General features: G+C 42.3%; 1 protein-coding gene across 1 annotated transcript; it reads left to right on the forward strand.

Moving 5' to 3' along the window:
- The first annotated feature begins 608 nt into the window (after positions 1–608).
- Positions 609–1,794, forward strand: LOC109061799 (putative nuclease HARBI1). The gene is made up of 2 exons (XM_019078891.2): positions 609–1,409; positions 1,579–1,794. Exons 1-2 carry the CDS (start codon positions 609–611, stop codon positions 1,792–1,794), a joined length of 1,017 nt encoding a protein of 338 aa, XP_018934436.2.
- Positions 1,795–22,581: the final 20,787 nt, after the last annotated feature.

Genomic DNA, 22,581 nt, shown 5'->3' on the forward strand with positions numbered 1-22,581 from the left:
ATACTTCGCAGTGGTCTGTTATCAAGAAATAACGGACCAGAATTCAACCAAGCCATGTAATAATATTTGATATTTAAAAATGTATATAATTTAAGAACTATTTGTTAAAGACTTGTCCTATCTCACAAACAAGATTTTTTATAATTTCCCCAACTAGGCTTTTTTTTTTTACCCTATTGAGCAATATGATCCCTTCAGTCTTTCTCTCCACATTTTGAACATAATGTATGTGTGTGCTTTCTGCATATGTATTTACTGCATTCAACACAACTGTCTTGTCGAGATGAGCAGAGCTGGCATCTTTTCCATTGACACTTTTATTTTGAAAAAATAAATTGACAAATTGACCCACAACATAATAGAAGTTAAAACACATGCAATGGTAAAATATGTGATCAACAAAAAAAAAAAAGCCTAGGCTATATAAAGTAAAAATTACAAGGTGAATCACCAGTAAATGGTAACAGCTTTAAATCCCCCCTCTGCAAATCAATTGAGCCGATATGTTTAATAGTTTAACAAACATTAAATAAATGGCAAAACTGAAATTATACTTAAACCTTCCTCTCTTCTACATGTTGTACAGGCTCGGCACTACTGTGCCATCAATGCCACTGTGCCAGTACTGCAGCGGTACTTTGGAGGGGAGGGACACTCGGCCAGACTTCAGGCTGGGCAGAGAGGCCATACAGCAGCTGACGGTGGCCCTGAAGACTGACCGGCAACACGGATGGGGCCCGACCCTGGAGACACTCGTGTTCCTGTTCTGGCTGGCAACCGGTTCAGCCTACAGAGTTGTCTCCAGGGTCTTTAGCATGCCTCTTCCCACAGTGCACAGAGTTGTCCACAAGATAGTGGATGAGGTGGTGGCTGTGCTCCCCCAATTTGTGCACTTCCCTCGCACACAGGAGGAGCTCCAAGTGGTTGGGGATGGTTTTGCTCGCTTGGCTAATCACCAAGCATTTGGCAAGACAGCAGGGGCAGTAGACGGCTGCCACATAAGAATAAAATGTCCTGGCGGCCCTGATGGTCATGATTACAAAAACAGAAAGCTCTTCCCTTCAGTGGTGCTCCAGGCAGTCTGTGACCATCAGGGTCGCTTTATTGACATCTTTGTGGGTTACCCAGGAAGTGTGCATGATGCACGCATCCTCAAGAACAGCCCCATCTACACTAGGGGGACTTATCCTCCGCCTGGGTATTTTCTCCTAGCTGACGGTGGCTACCCATGTCTACAGGAACCCCTGGCCCTTATCACACCATATAAGAGGCCAGTGAGAGGCATGGCAGAGCAAAGGTTCAACTACCATCATTCCAAAGGTCGCACAATCATTGAGCGTGCATTTGGAATGATGAAAACCCGCTTCAGGTGCATCTTTTTAGAAGCACATACACTGTTTGTCCCTAAGGTAATAAATCATTGCAATACTTCTGTAGTGGATTTCTTAATCAAATCATAGTATCCTACTCAAAATAACAGTTAATGCTTAACAACTGCTAAAGTCACACTATCTTCTATGTTCCTGTTTTTTTCATATCTCAACAGTCTTGTATCCTTTTGCTCTGCCTTGTGCACAGGTGGTGACGGCGTGTGTAATTTTGCACAACATTTGTGTTGGTGTCGGGGATGAGCTGGAAGAGGTTGTGGAGGAGGAGGACAACCAGCCACCTGGGGAGCTTGATGGTGGGGAGAGCCAGAGTGGAGCTGCTTGGCGGGCTGCGCTGACCAACGAGGTGTCTGCACTCCACGAGGCACCTCTTGACCATGACTATTTTTGCCAGGTGAATAATTAAGTGTGGACTATGACCTGCTGCGCTTAAATCCAACACCACCATTTGGTAAACACCCATACAGTCAAGAAGGTAAATGAAATATACTTAATGTACCAGCGATGTACTGTATTATGGTCTTAACTGACCATAAAAGTACATTAAGTATATTTTATTTACCTTCAGTGATACAATATTAAATATACTGCAACTGTTGTAGAATCAATTATCATCTTACATGACAGATTGGATTACCACTGGACTAACCTAAACTTTCTTCTTCTGTCTGCAGCCTTGAAGCAACAACAGCAGCACCGGCGGTGCTGTAGGCAGTGTGGCTGATGGCCACTTGTGTTCTTCTCATCTTGTTGTATATAGTTGTAAATGTTTAAGTTGTTGTATATAGTTGTAGATATGAGAATGCTGTTTAAATGAATTTGCTGCTTCATGTATATAGTTGTCAATATAGAAATGTTTCAATAAATTTTTTTTATGTAACAAAGATGAAATTAATGCTTTTTGTAGAGCTTGGAATACCGAATCACAAAACGTTGTAAATAAGGGTGAAGATATTGTTCAATACATTGTTTTGTTTTTCTACTGCGGTCTAAAGAACAAGGTTTTTAAAAAAAATGGATATACAGTTTATATTAAATAATTAAGGGGCAAAGACAAAACCAGTTCAATTTAATTGACTTTATTTTTCCGCCAACCTCTCCAACAGCAAAAAAAAAAAGCGGTTTGACCTCTCTCTGGCCTCTGCTTCCCTTCTCTCATCTGCCTCCCTCTGGTATTTAATATCCTCTTTTAGAAGCTGTAGGATTGGATCCTCTCGCTCCCTTCTCCTCTTCTCTCCTCTGTGCCCTGCTCTCTCTTTGCTCTTGTCTCTTACTGTCTCCTCATCCTCGCCTCTCCCTTCATCTACCTCTTGTGCAGTGCTTGGCCCTGGTTTTTCCTCTTGGATCGAGGCACTAAGGCAAGGGGGCGAGACTGCTGCAGACTGCCCTAATGCCTCGTCCATGAGGGCAAACCAGGGCCAATTTGCTGCCGTCGCCTTGCCATCCTCTGTCCCTTGACCTGTGGCAGGACACTTACATTCCTAAACAGTGAAGATCAAAAAGTTGTGATGATGTACACTACCGTTCAAAAGTTTGGGGTCAGTATGATTTTAAATGCTTTTAAAATAATTATCTTCTGCTAACCATGGCTGCGCTTATTTGATTAAAAATACTACAAAAATCAGTTATAGTATTAAATATTATTACAGTGTAATTTAACTGTTTTCTATGTGAATATACAGTAGTGTAATTTTGAACGGTAATATATTAGTACTATTGTACACTACACTGCATATACTTACTGGAAGCAGGCCCAAGTCTGTCAGGTTTACATTCAAGGCTTACTTCAAGAATCACAAGTTACATTAAAATGTGAATAAACAATTATTTCCATACTCGTCTCCCACCTTGTACTTGGTTTTTAAGTTGTCCCACTTTTTTTTTGCCTGGGCGTGGGAAACCCTCCCTTCGAGCCCCATCTTCTCCAAAATAAGCCTATGTCAATGACGGTGGGAGAAACAAAAAGAAGATTACACAGCTATCACTTCTGAACATTAAATAATTTGCTTCTCACCGATATCCGTTCGCCGCGGTGTCTCTCCCCCCGGTAAACAGCTGCTTGTTTTCTAAACGGAGACGTATGAACGCCTCCGTTTGTTCCTTGGTCCCTGTTAAAAAAGACGAGAAAGCTATAAATAACGCTGTGAATTATATAATATTTTTGTTCCTTTTAAAAAATTACTATGGACAACTTAACTAGTTATTTATAAAAGAAATGCCGGTGACGGCAACCAAGCTAAACAATTGTTAAATGACAGGTCCGGTTCAGTTAGCCATCAATAACGTAATTTGTATTTGTATAATTTATAGATATCAATAAGGTAGTAATCGACATTTGTACTGGCAATATCTTTTTAAAACGTTGAAAAAACTTTACTTATATTTACTACACAGTTATCAACAACATGTTTGGTAACTTGTAAATATACTTACATTTGAAAGCATATTGACAGCCCCGTCAACGCACCGACTCCGCTAACGTCCGACAGTTTTTTGAATTTTTTGAACAAGATAGCTGCGCGCATAGGAGGTCATGCACTCCATGGGTGATCTTTGAGAGCAGGTAACGAAGAGCGCGACGAAGAGCGCGAAGGCTAGTGGATATATGCATCCTTTCCTGTGCTTTGGGCTACTGGTATGGAATATTTTTCGAACGAAGGACTCAGTCCTTGGTTGTGGCAAAGATAGACTTTAGGTGAGTAGCGAAGGACTCAGTCCTTGGTACATTGGAACAGTCCTTCGACGGATGTCGATGACGTAGCATCCTCGAAATTCTGGCTTCCGAGGATCCTTCCTTGACATTGAGAAACACCTAAAGTTAAGCAACATCACATCACGATTGAAAATGTGACACCGAATTCATATGACAGTTCACTAAACAAATAATTAATATTAAGTCACTTACATTTTAGACGCAAGATTGACTGTTTTTGTTGTTTCAGCAGCGAAAATAGTTCAAACATTTCCGCGCTCACTATTGACAAACCAATCAGATACGTTTAAAATATGTATATTTTTTTTAAAAATCAAACCAAACACATTTTTATTTTTATTCAGGAGTTATATACATATATATACACAAAACAATAACTTTTGATAACAGTAGCATATTGATTAAAAAAAAATAAAAATGTGCAAACAAGCAAGGACTGTTGGTTGGTGGGACGTGGAGCTGGTGAATAGGTGAAGGGAGACCGCAGGCTCATCCAGGGCGGCGGGACTGGTTTGCAGCTCCCCCATAAACACATGAATGCCAGTGAAACTCTGGGTTACCAAAGCTGTGGTGTCATGTGATCAAAATCCTAATGTGCTTATTAAATGTTTGTCCAACATGAATGCCAGTGAAAGTCAAAAAAAAAAAAAATAATAGTAACTTTGTATTTTAATATCGATCATCCAGGGGTCATATAAACTAAATATTTTATATTTTAATCAAATTTCCTACTGTCCCACTTTAGCCTAATGTGGGACAGTACTTCATTCAGTCAAAAATGTGTGGAGGGGCATGGTTTGTGGGGCAAAAATGGTTATTTACAGGGCAATATTATGCAATATTACAATGCTGTTACTGCAGATGGGATAATAGATGATGATGATGATGATGGTTGTCTTGACATGCAAAAAAAAAAAAGCCAGGGTCGGAGGGAGGGGTGAGTCGTGGCCTAGTGGTTAGAGAGTTTGACTCCTAAGCCTAAGGTTGTGGGTTTGAGTCTCGGGCCGGCATGAAAAAAAAATGCCTCACGCTTTTGAAAGGAAAACACATACAGCCTTTGTGTCAACCTGACAAATGGTGTCCAGCAACAGCAAGAGCTAGAATAAATATATCACAGACTACCTGTCAATCCAATGAAACCTGTTAGAAAGTGATACATGAATATTCAACTGGAAGCTACTATTTATACAGCAAGATTGGGCAGACAAGTCAATCTTCCTGCACATTTTTTCATCCTTACACTGAAACTTAGTCATCATTCATGAGGACAATGACTTTGGGACAATGACACAGTCCTAAGTGTAAGTCCATATCTCTGCCATGTGTTCCTGTGTGATTAGGCTGAGGAAAAGCTTAGTTTTCTTTGCTGTAAACTAGGGCTGGCCGATATGGCCTAAATTTATATCACGATATATTTCTTAATTTCGGTCGATACGATATAATTCCGATAACGATATGAACACTATAAAAAGCCTCGTAAAAACTGCCTAGTGGTTCAAAAACGCCCACAACAGATGTCAGTGTATATACATTTATGAAAAATGAATTTGCCAAGTCTGACACCTCATTTAAAACCATTTAATATTTTTGGAAAAAAAAAACATTATTTTTTTGTATTTAGCCTTCATACAAACAATAAATGTGAAATCACTGTCAAAAAAATCATTTCAGTCTCACCTAATTAAAATTAATATCTTTAACTTCAAACTGTAGGCTAATATATACTACCAGTCAAAAGCTTTTGAACAGTAAGATTTTTTTTTAAATGTTTTTAAAGAATTCTCTTCTGCTCACCACGCCTGCATTTATTTGATCCAAAATACAGCAAGAAAAGTAACATTTTGAAATATTTTTACTATTTAAAATAACTGTTTTATATTTGGAAATATTTTTAAAATGTTGTATTTTATTCCTGTAATTTCAAAGCTATATTTTTAGCATTATTACTCTGATTACATGATCCTTCAGAAATCATTCTTATATTCTGATTTGTTGCTCAAAAATAATTTGTTGAAATCAGCTGAGTAGGTTTCTTGATGAATAGAAAGTTTAGAAGAACATTTATTTGAAATAGAAATATTTTTAACATTATAAATATCTTTATCATCACTTTTGATCAATTTAAAGCATCTCTGCTAAATAAAAATTTCTATAATTTCTTTCCAAAAAAAAAAAGAAAGAAAGAAATGATGATGACTCAAAGCTTTTGAATGGAATAGTGTAATCAAATCAAATGTAATCAAAATGTAAAGTTACAAAAGCTTTGTTTCAGATAAATGCTGATCTTTGGATCTTTCTATTCATCAAAGAATCCTGAAAAAAAGTCTCTTAAATATTGATAATCAGCAAATCAGCATAATAGAATGATTTCTGAAGATCATGTCAAGACTGGAGTAATGATGCTGAAAATTCAGCTTTGATCACAGGAATAAACTACATTTTAAAATAAAAGAGTTATTTTAAATAGTAAAAATATTTCAAAATTTAACTGTTTTTGCAGTACTTTGGATATAGATTGAAACAAATGTGCTTTAGTCAGTATAAAGAGTATGAAGAGTGCTCTTGAGTTGCTGCAGGGAAAAAAACGTTGCTGGAGCCGGGCTTAAATGCAAACTGATTGTCTGCCAGCAGGAGGCGCTGTGAGAGTAGTAGACCCAGCGGTTTCTCCAGAACGGCTATAATCAAAGGAGCTGCGCCTATGAACGCTTCTTTATCAGATAAAATGAAAATGGCATCGAAACTTTTCTGAAAACAGTCGGTTCCCTTCAGAGATACATTCATATAAAACACCCGCGACATGTTTTGATTTTGAAACGTACAGTGCTCATATTTATTCAGCGAAGTCAAACTCCACAAATAAATCAATGTATGGGGAACACTGGTATATCGAAATATCGGAAATGTGTTTAAAAACCATATCACCGTTATTGAATTTTTTTATCGCGATACATATCGATATTGAATTATTGTCCAGCCCTACTGTAAACCAACCCTGCACTGCCTTTCAATACCACGACTGAGGTGCCCTTGAGCAAGGCACCGAACCCCCAACTGCTCCCCGGGCGCCGCAGCATAAATGGCTGCCCACTGCTCCAGGTGTGTGTTCACTGCTGTGTGCGTGCACTGGATGGATGGGTTAAATGCAGACAGAGATGGGCAGTATTTCAGATACATGTATTTAAAATACGTATTTGAAATACAAAATACTATTTTGTATTTTGTATTTTAAAGCCTTTGGAAAAAATCAAATGTAATTTGTATTTAAATACATTTAAGATGAGTATTTTTGTATTTTCAAAATACTCAAAATACTTTGAGCCAGTCAACCTCTTTATCAGGGTGCTGTTTTCATGCATCAACTTGTTCAGACCAGACACTCTTTAGCTTTGTGCAGTTTAGAGCAGATTTCTCTTTAGCTTTGTGCAGTTGAAGCCTTGTTTATACTTTCGCAATTCGCATGGCTCTACGCCATGAACCTGCTTACTGCGCGCGCTCCTCAGTAAACCTACGAGGCTTTTATGCTTGACGTGCTCTCCGTTGTATAATTCTGTGAAATAGACAGAGGCCGACTCTGAGAAATTGTTCTCCAAACCACCAAAAAGCAGCGATGAGAGGAAGTAGTTTGCGGAATAATTTGTCAAACACCTCTTATAATGTCTATGTCAAACACTCGTCTCGTGAGACGTTTGTGAATAAATGGATTTCTTCACATGTAAACTGATTAGTTTGTGGGTCATTTTGACGACACATGTGAAAAAGTTTTTTAGTACACTTCTTAAACCCTAACCAAATAATCAAGTTACATTTAATCATTTTTTGCCCAGTAAACTTGAAATTGTGACTTGTGACATTAGAACAAAACATATTAATATGATAACATATGTATAACACTAAATTGAACAATACTGTGTTATATATGTTTTTTAATTGATTAATTATTTTATTTCAATTATCGATTGTATTAAACATCGACCATTACTTTATTCATTATGTCTGCTATGCAGGCTCATTTTGTAAATGTAATCATTTTAAATTTTACAAACATGGTGCTTTATGAAAATGTAACTGGACACATTTCCAAATTGTGATTGTGTTTACCCATCTATGCAAATGTTTATGTAGAGACGAAATAATTAGGTTAATCATTGTCTGTCTCCATCAGTTTAGTGTAGTGATTGTGTGCATTTGTGATGACAACGATGAAAGATACACCACACTTTTAGTTTTATTGTTCACCAAAAAAATAGGGCCAAATGATTTCTAATTAAAAAAATAATAATTTTAGATAAACTTTATATTTTCTAATTATGTATATAGAAACAAATAAACTTTACATTAAATAAATATAAAAGTTACTATACTACTTGCGTAAAAAAAAGCATCAAAAGAGTTTGAAATTCAGTTTTTGCTGTGGTATGATAAAACTGATATTGATAATTGTGAAACCATGCCATATATTGTTACTGTGAAGTAAAATTAAGATTTTGATCATATCACCCATCCCTATTCTTTGCTATATAGCAGAAAAGGTTCCCATAGTTTTACAGTTTTTTTTTAGTAGTGTTCACCATAAGTAATAGACTACATTGTAACTTGTATACATTGTAAGAGGTATACAAGTCAAGTCAAGTCAAGTCAAGTCTGCTTTATTGTCAATTCTTCCACATGTACAGTACATACAGAGAATCGAAATTGCGTTACTCTCAGACCCCCGGTGCATACAGATAACACTAACAGTAGAGCCTAAAATCTAGATCAAATATAAAATATAAGATACAACTATACAATAAGGTAATGTAAAAAAGACATATAATAAAAAATAAAAATAGTTAAATAAAGCAGTGCAAGGCACATGGCAGATAGAGTGCAAACCAGTGAACAAACAGTGCAGATAAAAAGATTTTTAGTGCAAAAAAAGCTTATTCAGCCTGATTAAAGTGACAAAAGGGCTCAAGAGCAGTTATTTTATTTAACTGACTGATGAGGTGGTAGAATGATGTCAGTTCCATGGTGAATGAGGTAGTGAGCAGACCGATGCTGCACAAAGTGACTGGTGCATGTCATCGTATGTTAGTGGAAGGGGGGGTGGAAGGACCTGGGGATGTGGGATCTGGGGGGGGTTCATAGTTCAGTGGTGCCTGGGGCAGAAGAGGGACGGGGGGGGCAAGTTTGGGAGCGAGTTCAGCTTTCTGACAGCCTGATGAATGAAGCTGTCCTTCAGTCTGCTGGTCCTGGCCTGGAGACTCTGCAGTCTCCTCCCTGATGGCAGCAGACTGAAGAAGCTGTGGGACGGGTGGGTGGGGTCACCTGCGATGCAGAGGGCTTTGCGAGTGAGACGGATTCCGTAAATTTCCTGGAGGGAGGGGAGAGAGACACCAATGATCTTCTCAGCTGCCCTCACTATGCGTTGCAGAGTCTTCCGGCAGGACGCGTTGCAGCCACCATACCACACAGTAATGCAACTAGTCAGAATGCTCTCGATGGTGCCTCTGTAGAAGGTGTACATGATGGGGGGTGGGGCTCTGGCTCTCCTCAGTTTGCGGAGGAAGTAGAGACGCTGTGGTGATTTCTTGGCCAATCCTGCGGTGTTGTCGGTCCAGGAGAGGTCCTCTGTGATGTGCACACCCAGGAACTTGGTGCTACTCACTCTCTCCACAGACCCACCGTTGATGGTCAGAGGAACATGCTGAGTGTGCGCTCTTCTGAAGGCAACAACAATCTCCTTCGTCTTCTCCACATTCAGAGAGAGATTGTTGTCACTGCACCACCCAGCCAGGCAGCTCACCTAGCTGGTGTAGTTTGTTTTATCTCTGTTGCTAATGAGACCCACCACAGTCGTGTCATCCGCAAACTTAATGAAGAGGTTGGAGTTGTGTGATGGTGTGCAGTCGTGGGTCAGCAGAGTGAAGAGGAGGGGGCTCAGCACACATCCTTGGGGGGCCCCAGTGTTCAGTGTGATGGTGCTGGATGTGTTGCTGCTGACCCGTACTGCCTGAGGTCTTCCAGTCAGAAAGTCCAACAGCCAGTTGCACAGCGAAGTGTTGAGCCCCAGCTTGACCAGTTTGTGAATGAGCTGTTGAGGGATGATTGTGTTGAATGCTGAACTAAAGTCTATGAACAGCATTCTGACGTATGAGTCCTTTTTGTCTAGATGTGTGAGTGATGAGTGGATGGCAGTAGTGATGACATCATCAGTCGAGCGGTTGGACTGATATGCAAACTGGAATGGGTCAAGGGAGGGGGGGGAGGGCAGACTTGATGTGGTGCATGACTAGCCGTTCAAAGCACTTCATGAGGATGGGAGTAAGTGCAACAGGACGGTAGTCATTGAAGCAGGTTGGAAATGGCTTCTTCGGGACTGGAATGATGGTGGTAGCTTTGAAGCATGTGGGAACAACAGGCTGGCTCAGTGAGATGTTGAAAATGTCTGTGAAGACATCAGTGAGTTCCACTGCACAGTCTCCCAGTACACGCCCAGGAATGTTGTCAGGACCCGGAGCTTTGCGTGCATTGATCCTGCTGAAGGATCTCCTCACACTGTCCGGGGTCAGCAACATCACCTGGTCACCGGGAGGAGGTGGAGTCTTCTGTGCAGTGGAGCTGTTTTGTGCCTCAAAGCGAGCGAAGAAGGTGTTCAGCTCGTTCAGCAGAGAGATGTTGCTGTCACAGGTCCGTGGTGGGGGCTTGTAGTCTGTAATGGTCTGTATCCCCTGCCACAGGCTCCGAGTGTCTCTGCTGTCACTGAATTGATGGGCTATCCTCCTGGAGTACTGTCTCTTAGCCTCTCTGATGCCGCGGGATAGGTTGGCCCTTGCTGTTCTCAGGCCCACCTCATCTCCAGCGTTCCGCGTCTCCAGGAGTCTGTAGACCTCCCCTGTCATCCACGGCTTCTGGTTAGCCCGGACATAGATGGTTTTTGTGACTGTTACATCATCAATACACTTGTTGATGTAGGCAGTGACAGTCTCTGAGTACTCCTGGAGGTCAGTGGTGTTATTGTAAGTGGGAGCCTGCTTAAACATATTCCAGTCAGTTTTATCAAAGCAGTCTTGAAGAGCCTCTGACGATCCTTCTGGCCACACTTGAATCTGTTTCTGAACTGGTTTAGCGACTTTAAACAAGCGGTCTGTATGCAGGCATTAGCATGACAGTGATGTGGTCTGAGGCACCGGGGAGGGGAGGGCTTTGTAAGCTCCTCTCTGTGTGGGTGTAACAAAAGTCTAAAATGTTTTTACCTCTTGTTGTAAAGTTAATGTGTTGGTGTATTTTTGGAAACACATTCTTTAAGTCAGCATGGTTGAAATCCCCAGCTATGATGAGAAAAGCATCAGGGTGTGCTGTCTGCTGCTCACTGATGTGCTGGTGCAGTTCATTTAGTGCATCGTTCGTGTTGCTGTTGTTGTTGTTCGGGGGAATGTAAACCGAAACGAGCAGTATGGCAGTATATTCCCTCGGCAGATAGAACGGCCGGCACTTAATAATCACTAAACTCCAGCAGGGGTGAGCAGTGTTTGCAGATCACAACAGCATCGCGGCACCATGCGTCATTGATGTAAACACAAAGCCCTCTGCCGCGGGTTTTTCCTCCCGCGACGAGAGCTCTGTCTGCTCGATAGCAAGTCAGATGGTCGAGCTGAATAGCACAGTCTGAAATGCTGTTGCTAAGCCATGTTTCCATGAACACAAAAACACAACAGTCTCTTACAGTCCTCTGAGTTGAACGTAGTAATCGGATGAAGTCCAGTTTATTGTCCAAAGAGTGTATGTTAGCCAGTACGATGGTGGGGATAGATGGCTTGTGTGGGTTAGCCATTAGCCTAGCCTGGATACCTCCATGTTTACCTCTCTTCTGCTTCCTCTCGCGCCGCTTGTGGCACCTCCGCTGTGGGCGAGATGCATCAGTGGGGGTCGGTGATGATCTAAGCCTCCGGAGCAGACTGAGGGCCCGCAGCTGTTCCACGTGCACATAGTTTAACTCTAAAAATGCGGTTCTGCCGACATCCAGCAGAAACTCATGACTGTATGCGTGCTTAAAGACAGGTAGACGCGATGATGAGGTACAAAAACACTGCGACTCACAAGACAAAAAACACGAAAACATCGTGCTGTCGGGACAGAGAGAAGCCGCTGCGTGTGGACGTGCCACAATCTTGGTTGATCTTGGCCATCTTGGTTTTTATAAATTTAAAACGAAAGTTTCTAAGAAGTTGCACACATCTAAATGCTTTTTTTGCATTCAGAATAGGCCCAGATAGTTCCGCGTCTCCAGGAGTCTGTAGACCTCCCCTGTCATCCACGGCTTCTGGTTAGCCCGGACATAGATGGTTTTGTGGACTGTTACATCATCAATACACTTGTTGATGTAGGCAGTGACAGTCTCTGAGTACTCCTGGAGGTCAGTGGGTGTTATTGTAAGTGGGAGCCTGCTTAAACATATTCCAGTCAGTTTTATCAAAGCAGTCTTGAAGAGCCTCTGACGATCCTTCTGGCCACACTTGAATCTGTTTCTGAACTGGTTTAGCTACTTTAACAAGCGGTCTGTATGCAGGCATTAGCATGACAGTGATGTGGTCTGAGGCACCGGGGAGGGGGAGGGCTTTGTAAGCTCCTCTCTGTGTGGTGTAAACAAAGTCTAAAATGTTTTTACCTCTTGTTGGAAAGTTAATGTGTTGGTGTATTTTTGGAAACACATTCTTTAAGTCAGCATGGTTGAAATCCCCAGCTATGATGAGAAAAGCATCAGGGTGTGCTGTCTGCTGCTCACTGATGTGCTGGTGCAGTTCATTTAGTGCATCGTTCGTGTTGCTGTTGTTGTTGTTCGGGGGAATGTAAACCGAAACGAGCAGTATGGCAGTATATTCCCTCGGCAGATAGAACGGCCGGCACTTAATAATCATAAACTCCACCAGGGGTGAGCAGTGTTTGCAGATCACAACAGCATCGCGGCACCATGAGTAATTGATTTGATCGTAATGAACTTTGACGCGTGTTTTTTGTAAAGAGAAGGGAGTTTTGTCTGGTCTTTTGCTAGTGAGATGGTCGAGCTGAATAGCACAGTCTGAAATGCTGTTGCTAAAGCCATGTTTCCATGAACACAAAAACACAACAGTCTCTTACAGTCCTCTGAGTTGAACGTAGTAATCGGATGAAGTCCAGTTTTATTGTCCAAAGAGTGTATGTTAGCCAGTACGATGGTGGGATAGATGGCTTGTGTGGGTTAGCCATTAGCCTAGCCTGGATACCTCCATGTTTACCTCTCTTCTGCTTCCTCTCGCGCCGCTTGTGGCACCTCCGCTGTGGGCGAGATGCATCAGTGGGGGTCGGTGATGATCTAAGCCTCCGGAGCAGACTGAGGGCCCGCAGCTGTTCCACGTGCACATAGTTTAACTCTAAAAAAATGCGGTTCTGCCGACATCCAGCAGAAACTCATGACTGTATGCGTGCTTAAAGACAGGTAGACGCGATGATGAGGGTACAAAAACACTGCGACTCACAAGACAAAAAACACGACAAACATCGTGCTGTCGGGACAGAGAGAAGCCGCTGCGTGTGGACGTGCCACAATCTTGGTTGATCTTGGCCATCTTGGTTTTATAAATTTAAAACGAAAGTTTCTAAGAAGTTGCACACATCTAAATGCTTTTTTGCATTCAGAATAGGCCCAGATAGATTTCAGCTTAATAGGAATACATGCACTGAATCTTCAATTTCACATGTATTTTGTGTATTTTATAAATACAAAATACTGTATTTGTATTTAAATACATTTTTTCCACACAGTATTTTGTATTTTTTTTTGTATTTTTTTTTGTACATTTTATTTTGTATTTGTATTTTAAATACATTTCCATGTATTTATGCCCATCTCTGAATGCAGAGCACTAATTCTGAGTATGGGTCACCATACTTGGCTGTATGTCACGTCACTCACTCAAAGGACTGCTTGTTTTCAGAGATGTAACCTCTGTAGGTTGTTTTTATTCAGGTAGTTCTCAAGGTTTGTGCAGGCTAGCTGCTAGAGGTTTTCAAAAAGACAGTTATGATTGTATGTGTTTCAGGGCTCCAAACTGCGACTAAAACAGTCGCATTTGCGACCATAAATATTAATTTGCGACTGACGTTTTTGCTGAGGTCGCCACTGGCGACTACCCGCCGAAAGCTCCTCAGGATTTAACCGCTAAAAAAGTTATGATTTGCTTCATTCTAGCAGCGCCCCGTCTGTGATAAAACGAACTCGGGCCGAAGGTTAATACTGTGATGAATAGAAGGAAGTGATTGGAATTTAGGTGTGATTAATGTACACGCCCCTTTACCTGAATGAATGGGTGTTGCTTAAATTAATGTGTACAGCTGATGTGGGAGGAGATGATGATTATTTTAAGGATGGTTTGAGTATTGTTCGGGAGCGATTTGGGGAGCTCTCACTTGTGGGAAACGCGAGACGGCCGCTCGGGATAATTAGTATCTCCGGCGGTGAAGATAGATAGTCAGTGGTGGGGTAAATGTGTAGACAGTCAGGGATGCGACTTAGAGGCGTTCAGTCATAATCCCACCGCTGCCACCAGTGTAACAACCGCACGGAATTCAGGAGAGGCAGAGACCAGCACACTCGGATGGTAGCTACCACACAATTCTTTATTAATTATTAAAAACACAACACCAGCTCATGAGACACGTTACCCCCCTTTTTCAGTCCCAGTTGGTCTACATGCCCGCAGACGAGCTCACGTCAGGTGAGAAGGATACACAAGAAGTCTTTATCAGTCGGGCCCCTCGACGGACATAATCAGCCTCTCCAATCGCTTTATTGCTTCCACAGTTATTGGTTGCATCGGTCAAGAGCTCTCCTAACCCGAAGTCGCATCCCTGACTGTCTACACATTTACCCCACCACTGACTATCTATCTTCACCGCCGGAGATACTAATTATCCCGAGCGGCCGTCTAGCGTTTCCCCACAAGTGAGAGCTCCCGAAATCGCTCCCGAGCAATACTCAAACCATCCTTAAATAATCATCATCTCCTCCCACATCAGCTGTACACATTAATTTAAGCAACACCCATTCATTCAGGTAAAGGGGCGTGTACATTAATCACACCTAAATTCCAATCACTTCCTTCTATTCATCACACTACCCCCCTCCCAGGCGAAAAGTACTCGTCCTCGAGTCAAGCAGATAAATCATAGTCCAACAAATGGGCCGGTACCCTCCTGGCCCGCGACGAACGTCCCTCAGCAAATCTGTTATTTATCCCCGACCATGACTCACGGGCAACAGATTCAGAAGGCACAGCCCCACAAGAGTTGTCACCAGAAAGGGCTGTAACCACATCCAATGTAGGGGCAGGCAACAGGGTGGAAACAGAAGGCATCACAGCATCCAGCCCAGGATCAGGGGGCAGAGCAGAGTCAGGACATAGCGTAGGGTCAGAACACCGTGCAGAGTCAGCCAGCGGTGCAGGGTCCGGATGCAGCGTACTCCTTTCCCCAGCCACAGCCGACATTCGATCCCTCTCAACACTCTGCAATTCCGGCCTTCCTGAAAATAAATTAAAAACATATGGCTTAAGACGATTAAAATGCACAACTCGCTCAAGCCCTTTTTCTTTTGGGGCTATTCAATACAACACATCCGTAACCCGCTCAAGGACCACAAACGGCCCCACAAAATGCCTTTGTAACTTCGGACACAGCCCCCGCTTACGCACCCTATTTTTCACCCACACCAATTCACCTTCTGTATAAAACTGATGGGAAACTTTTAAATCAAAACATAGTTTCTGCCTTCCTGATGCTTTCAGTTGATGTGCTTTCACAGCCTCCACTACTGTAGACAAGCTTTCAGCTACTTTCTCCACATAATCATTCGTCGAATCATACCGTTCCGTCTCCCCCACTCCCAACACAACATCCACAGGCAAAACAATCTCCCGTCCAAACAGAACCTTATATGGCGAAAACCCTGTAGTAGCATGTGTACTGCTCCTATAAGCCATCATAACGTATGGCAGGAGCGTGTCCCAATTCTGCTGGTTACTATCCACAAATAAAGACAACATGGAAAGTAAAGTACGATTTAAACCGCTCCACCATCCCGTTTGACTGTGGATGATAAGATGTAGTTCTTGTTTTATGCATCTGCAGCAAACCACACAACTCAGTAAATAATTTAGATTCAAAGTTTCTACCCTGATCTGAATGAATACTGCGTGGGACCCCAAATCTACACACCCACTCCTGCACCAAAACTTTAGCTATGGACACTGCTTCTTGATTTGGAAGCGCGACCGCTTCGGTCCACTTTGAGAAATAATCCCCGATTACTAGAATATACTTATTCTTATCTCCAGTTAAAGGCAAAGGGCCCAAGTTGTCTAGCGCTACACGTTCAAAAGGCCGAGAAACAAAAGAGGGCTGCAAAGGGGCACGAATGTTCGGCGCTGAAGATTTACGAGATGCACATTCCGTACATTCCCTACACCACTTCTTTACATCCTCACACCACCCAGGCCAATAGAACCGGTCTTTCACTTTTGCCTGTAATTTTTGCACACCTAGATGACCACCGGTAGCAGAGTTATGCAACATTTTCAACACCTCTGGAACCATCACCTTCGGAAGGACCACCTGCATTTTTAATTCAGCATCTGTATTAAGAGGAGGTTTACATACTAACCGCCCTCGCTCAAACTCCAACTGATCCCACACGGGCAAAAACCCCCTCACTTCCACTTTTGTCTGTGCTTCAGCACGCCCCTCCTCCCCCCGCAACCACAGCTGTTCTACAATCTGTAAAACGGCATCCTTCTTTTGCGCCCCCACCAACTCATCCTCAATCTCCCCCGAAGGAGCCGTTTCACATACAGCACAAACCGAAGCACTAACCTCCACACGTGGATCTGAAAGATCTTCACACTTGGCACCAAATGATGGCAAGCGTGAAAGCGCATCCGCATTAACATGCTTTTGACCGGGGCGGTGCACAATTTTATATTGAAAACTGGCCAACTGTTCAACCCATCTAGCCAACTGTCCTTCCAGCCCCTGAAAATTATGAAGCCACCTTAAGGAACTATGGTCAGTCCGCAATATAAATTCTTTCCCAAGCAGGATAATGCTTGAAGTATTTAGTAAACACTACCAAACTAAGCAACTCCTTTTTTCGTGGTGGCATACCTGCGTTCCTGTTTTGTTAAAGCTCGACTAGCATACGCCACAACCCGCTCTAAGCCATCCACCTCTTGTGACAAAACTGCACCAATGCCCACATCACTCGCATCAGTGTCTAAAATGAATGCCTTGTGCGGGTCAGGATACGCAAGGACTGGAGTTGTCACGAGGGCTGTTTTAAGCTGTAAAAACGCCCGCTGGCACTCACCATCCCATTTAAATTTCCGACCCTTCTCCGTGAGGCGATGTAATGGTCGCGCAATTTCAGCGAACCCCTCAATAAATCGGCGATAATAAGATGCCAAGCCCACAAAACTACGAACTTCAGTTTGATTCTTCGGTACAGGCCATTGTCTCACCGCATCTATTTTATCTGGGTCTGCTCGTATTCCATCAGCCGATATAACGTGCCCCAAATAACGGACCTGAGTGGCAAACAATGCACATTTAGATGGTTTAACCTTCAGGTTCGCATGCCGTAACTTACTGAGGACCTCATCCAGCCATTGTAGATGTTCCCCAAATGTTCTCCCAAAAACAATAATGTCATCTAAATAAACAAGGCAAGTAGTCCACTGTAAATCCGCTAACACCAAATCCATAAGGCGCTGGAATGTGCTCGGTGCGTTGCACAAACCGAAACTTAAAACATTGAATTCAAATAGCCCCTGCCGTGTTATAAAGGCGGTCTTATGTTTATCTCTAGGGTCCCCCTCGACCTGCCAGTATCCACTGGCCAGGTCAAGAGTGGAAAACCACTGGGCATGGGCAAGACTATCCAACGCATCATCAATATGCGGTAAGGGATACGCATCTTTCCGTGTTACATCATTCAACCGCCTATAATCAACACAAAATCGAAGAGTCCCGTCTTTCTTTCGTACAGGGACCACAGGCGCGCCCCACGGGCTACACGACGGCTGTACAATTCCATTTACCTGCATACCCTTTATATGCTCAGCCACTTCCTCTTGCAGATGAAGGGGAACACGGCGCGGGGGTAATTTAATAGGTTTGGCATTCCCTGTCTCGATCTGATGCGTTATTAATTGTGTCCGCCCTAAATCTGCATCATTCACACTAAAAACCGACAAATTTTTGTACAATAACTCGCGCACTGCACGCGTTTCAGCCTCCCCGAAGCCTTTTTCATGTAAATTTAGCCGGTCTATAAGCGTGTCCACAGAGAACGTAGGCCTATTAGCCATAACCACGCCTCCTCCCTCTACCACAACATCGAAAGATAACTTACCCACTTTTCATCCCACGCTTTAAAATATGGGTGTCATCAGTGACATTAATTAAACGAACGGGCAGAATACCCTGCTCCACCCGACACACTACCCTTGCCACCAAAAGGTCGCAATGGTTATAAAGGGAGGAAGACGGTTCTAACATGCCCTGCAAACTATCAGGCACCCCCTCCACCGCCCCTGTAATCAAAACTTCACTACGAGGTGGAACAGAGGTATCAACATGCACAATCACATCACAGGGCTGCATACCATTACTGTTGCCAACCAAGAGGGGAATCTGTTTTCCCATCAACCGACAGCTCTTTTGATCAAGATTAATAATAACGCCATATTTTAGCAAAAAGTCAGAGCCCAGCAGAATTTCCTGAGGCTCCAAATCTGCCACAAGAAACTCTGTGATGACAGTTAGGGAATCAAATTGACATACCGTTTGCCAGCGACCCAAAATCAGCATGCTCCCCCCATTGGCCACTCTAACCACACCCTCGTGATGTTCAAGGGGAGCCCCACCATTCGTAATAGTAAGCCACCTCTGTTTCGGTATTATTGAAACTTGAGCACCTGTATCAACTAAAAGTTTGACGTCACACCCACCTAATTTAGCAGCAATGTAAATTCCAGGATTGCCTTGGACCGATGAGGCCAACTGGAAAAAATTATCTTGCATTGGGGCAGGCATTCGGCCTATGATGCCTGCCCCCTCCCGTTTCCCTGCACATAAGGGCAGTCTCTCCTAATATGCCTATTACACCCACTTTCCCAACAACCGCCTCCTAAAAGTTGCACCTGCCTTTTCCCAACCCCACTTATAGTTGACGGTTCAACAATGCTATGCTTCAATATGGGAACTGCCTCACAAAGTTGTTGTACAGATTTTTGCAACGTCTGAACTTCATTACGAAGCGCATCCACCACCTCTGTCAGCGCATCTACCTTACTTTCTGCCGCAGAAATGTGTAGACCACGCACTCGAGCATCAGGGGTAATCGTACATTGTTCTAACCCCTGAATAAGTTCGAATTCACTTGCTATATTAATGGCTTCCTCTAAAGTGATAGGTTTAATACTGCGTAATCGAATACGAGTCTCTCCATTTCCCACATGTGCAATAAAATGATCTCTAGCCAATAAATCCTGTGTATCTGCACCTACTGAAAAATACGCCTTAGTCACCAACCTCCGCAGCGCATTACCAAACTCGCGTAAAGTTTCGTTCGGCATGCGCTTACGGGACGAGAAACTAACACGGTTCCATTCTGCGGTTTCACATGGTTCAAAACATTTACCTAAAGCGTCTTTCAATAAAACATAGCTGCGCTTGGCCTCTACCGAAAGGCCACTATAAATATCTCGAGCTCGCCCCGATAATAACAGTGCCATAAATTTCAATTTCATTCCGTCATTCCAATTATTCACCACAGCTGCCATCTCAAACTGTTCCTTCCAATCAGACCATTCCCGACCCATGCCGGTAAAAGTCTCCAGCATAAATACCGGACGTGCCATAGGCACGTTTGATGATGTAGCTGTGGCTAAAGACAAAGGTGCAGTAACAGTTGCTGAGGTAGATGGGGTAGCCACAGACACATCCCGGTGCCCATCTCTGCCCTCCATCGTCCGGCTGTTTTATTTATCGTTGGGGATTAAATCCCACCGCTGCCACATGTTTATTAAGAGTATGTAGTTTATTATGTTTAGGGAGAGGCATACTGGGTTTGTTTTTTAATAACAATTTTTTATTAATTATTAAAAACACAACACCAGCTCATGAGACACGTTACCCCCCTTTTTCAGTCCCAGTTGGTCCACATGCCCGCAGACGAGCTCACGTCAGGTGAGAAGGATACACAAGAAGTCTTTATCAGTCGGGCCCCTCGATGGACATAATCAGCCTCTCCAATCGCTTTATTGCTTCCACAGTTATTGGTTGCATCGGTCAAGAGCTCTCCTAACCCGAAGTCTCTTCCCTGACTGTCTACACATTTACCCCACCACTGACTATCTATCTTCACCGCCGGAGATACTAATTATCCCGAGCGGCCGTCTAGCGTTTCCCCACAAGTGAGAGCTCCCCAAATCGCTCCCGAACAATACTCAAACCATCCTTAAATAATCATCATCTCCTCCCACATCAGCTGTACACATTAATTTAAGCAACACCCATTCATTCAGGTAAAGGGGCGTGTACATTAATCACACCTAAATTCCAATCACTTCCTTCTATTCATCACAATACACACAACTACACCGAGTGTGGACCTGCCGCGTGTACAACAGCTCAGCCGAGATCGGTCCATAGAGAAAAAGCCGTCTGTCAGCCAGAAGTGTTTTGTAGAATCGGCGGGGCTCTGGTCCATTATCTTCTCACTGATGCCGAGACTGTGACAGAGACGCATTTCAGCCAGAATCAGCCCGATTGTTATTGCTATCTGGGTATATATTTACATGTTATAACTTAAAAATTTGAATGTAATGCATTTTTTCCTAATTGTTTTGCGATCAAATCTTTTGTTATGTTCACGTATTAAACTGAGACGATGCGCATCAAAGTTTTAGTGGAAAAAGAGAGTTTCAGACAGTCCTCTTCTCTGACACACACAGTCTGATAAACGCAGCTCCGCTGTGCAGCTAGAGAGAAATGACGGAGACGGAAGAAGAGAAAGTGCAGAAAATACAGCGTCTGTTTCGTGCACAACTTGAACAAACTAGAACAGGTAAAGCTGTCAGCTGTGTGAATATTGGCAATATCGTTAACAATTCTCGTTTATAATAATTACTAATATGGCTTCTTCTAAACAAGATCTTGGTCTGTGTTCTTTTAATGCGTGAACTTCATTATTTGAAGTGCAACTGCCGTCCAGTAATCGCAAAAAAACTCTGTGCTTTGTAACTTTTTAATAAAAAGTACCAGCTTTAAAATTATTCCGAATTCATAACGAAATTCAAACAATGCAGTTTTGGCGCTCCTTAATGGGGCAGGCGCGGGTCGCTTTAGCGCCTCAGTTCAAGGGCAAGTGAACCCATTTAATCTTTCTCTTTACTAATATAGTACATAATGAACATGAATTAACATCAAAAGGTAGGCTATTTTATAAGAGAGCCTACAGTACAATTTACTGAAATGTCTCATGCAGGAGGAGCCCAAGCTACGCTCAGTGGCCAAGTGATGCTTATGCTCCATGATACTGGTACAGATTCTGTGTAATGAACAATTCTTTGTGACTGTAGATTTCAAGCTGGAAAAGACATTTAGTTCCCACTTTAAGTGCACCTTAGTTCCCAGGTCATCTACAAGATGGATTAAAATGCTGATAAAGTCAAGAAAAGATGAGACCTAAACACATGACAGTATGATTGAAATGTTGAAATGTAAATAAATAAATAATAATAATCGTAAAATAAATAAAACACTTTTATTCTGTGGCACCTAAAAAAAATTATTTGGCTCCTAAGTTTTTTCTTACAGGAGCCAATGGCTCCTTACTCGATTTTTTTGTTTGGAGCCCTGTGTTTATTTACTAAAAGAGAAAGCATTAGGCAAATTGGTCTTAAATGTTTTTAACAGCAGTTCACTGCAAGTTCATGAATTCTGAATCAAGGTTGATCTAGCCTAAAGTTAAACTTAACTTAACCTAAAGCCTCAACTATGGTTTTATATTTTGCCTTCAAATAGGCCTAGGTTATGCCTGCTGTGGTTGTATGTGTTTGTTGAACTATAGAACAGTCAGGAATTCTATCTACATAACATAATACAGGTCTATGATAATAGTTGCTTAATGTCTTTATAATAAGTACATCAAAACTATCATATTGTATTATTTGTCTGATGATGTTTGATTATCCATATTTTATCCATCCATAACCAAGAGAAATACTAACTTTTAAGATTGGACTATTCTACATGAAAGGTGATTTTAGCCTTTTATCACAGACTTATCAGTGTCCCACATTAGGAACACATCTATCCCACATTAGGAAGCTGCAGATTTTCTCAAACGACTTGCACTAAGAGCACTAATATGTCTATTATTTCTTTTATGAATGTGTTATCTGC

The sequence above is a fragment of the Cyprinus carpio genome, chromosome A9 (genome assembly GCF_018340385.1).
Source record: "Cyprinus carpio isolate SPL01 chromosome A9, ASM1834038v1, whole genome shotgun sequence".
Taxonomy (NCBI): Eukaryota; Metazoa; Chordata; class Actinopteri; order Cypriniformes; family Cyprinidae; genus Cyprinus; species Cyprinus carpio.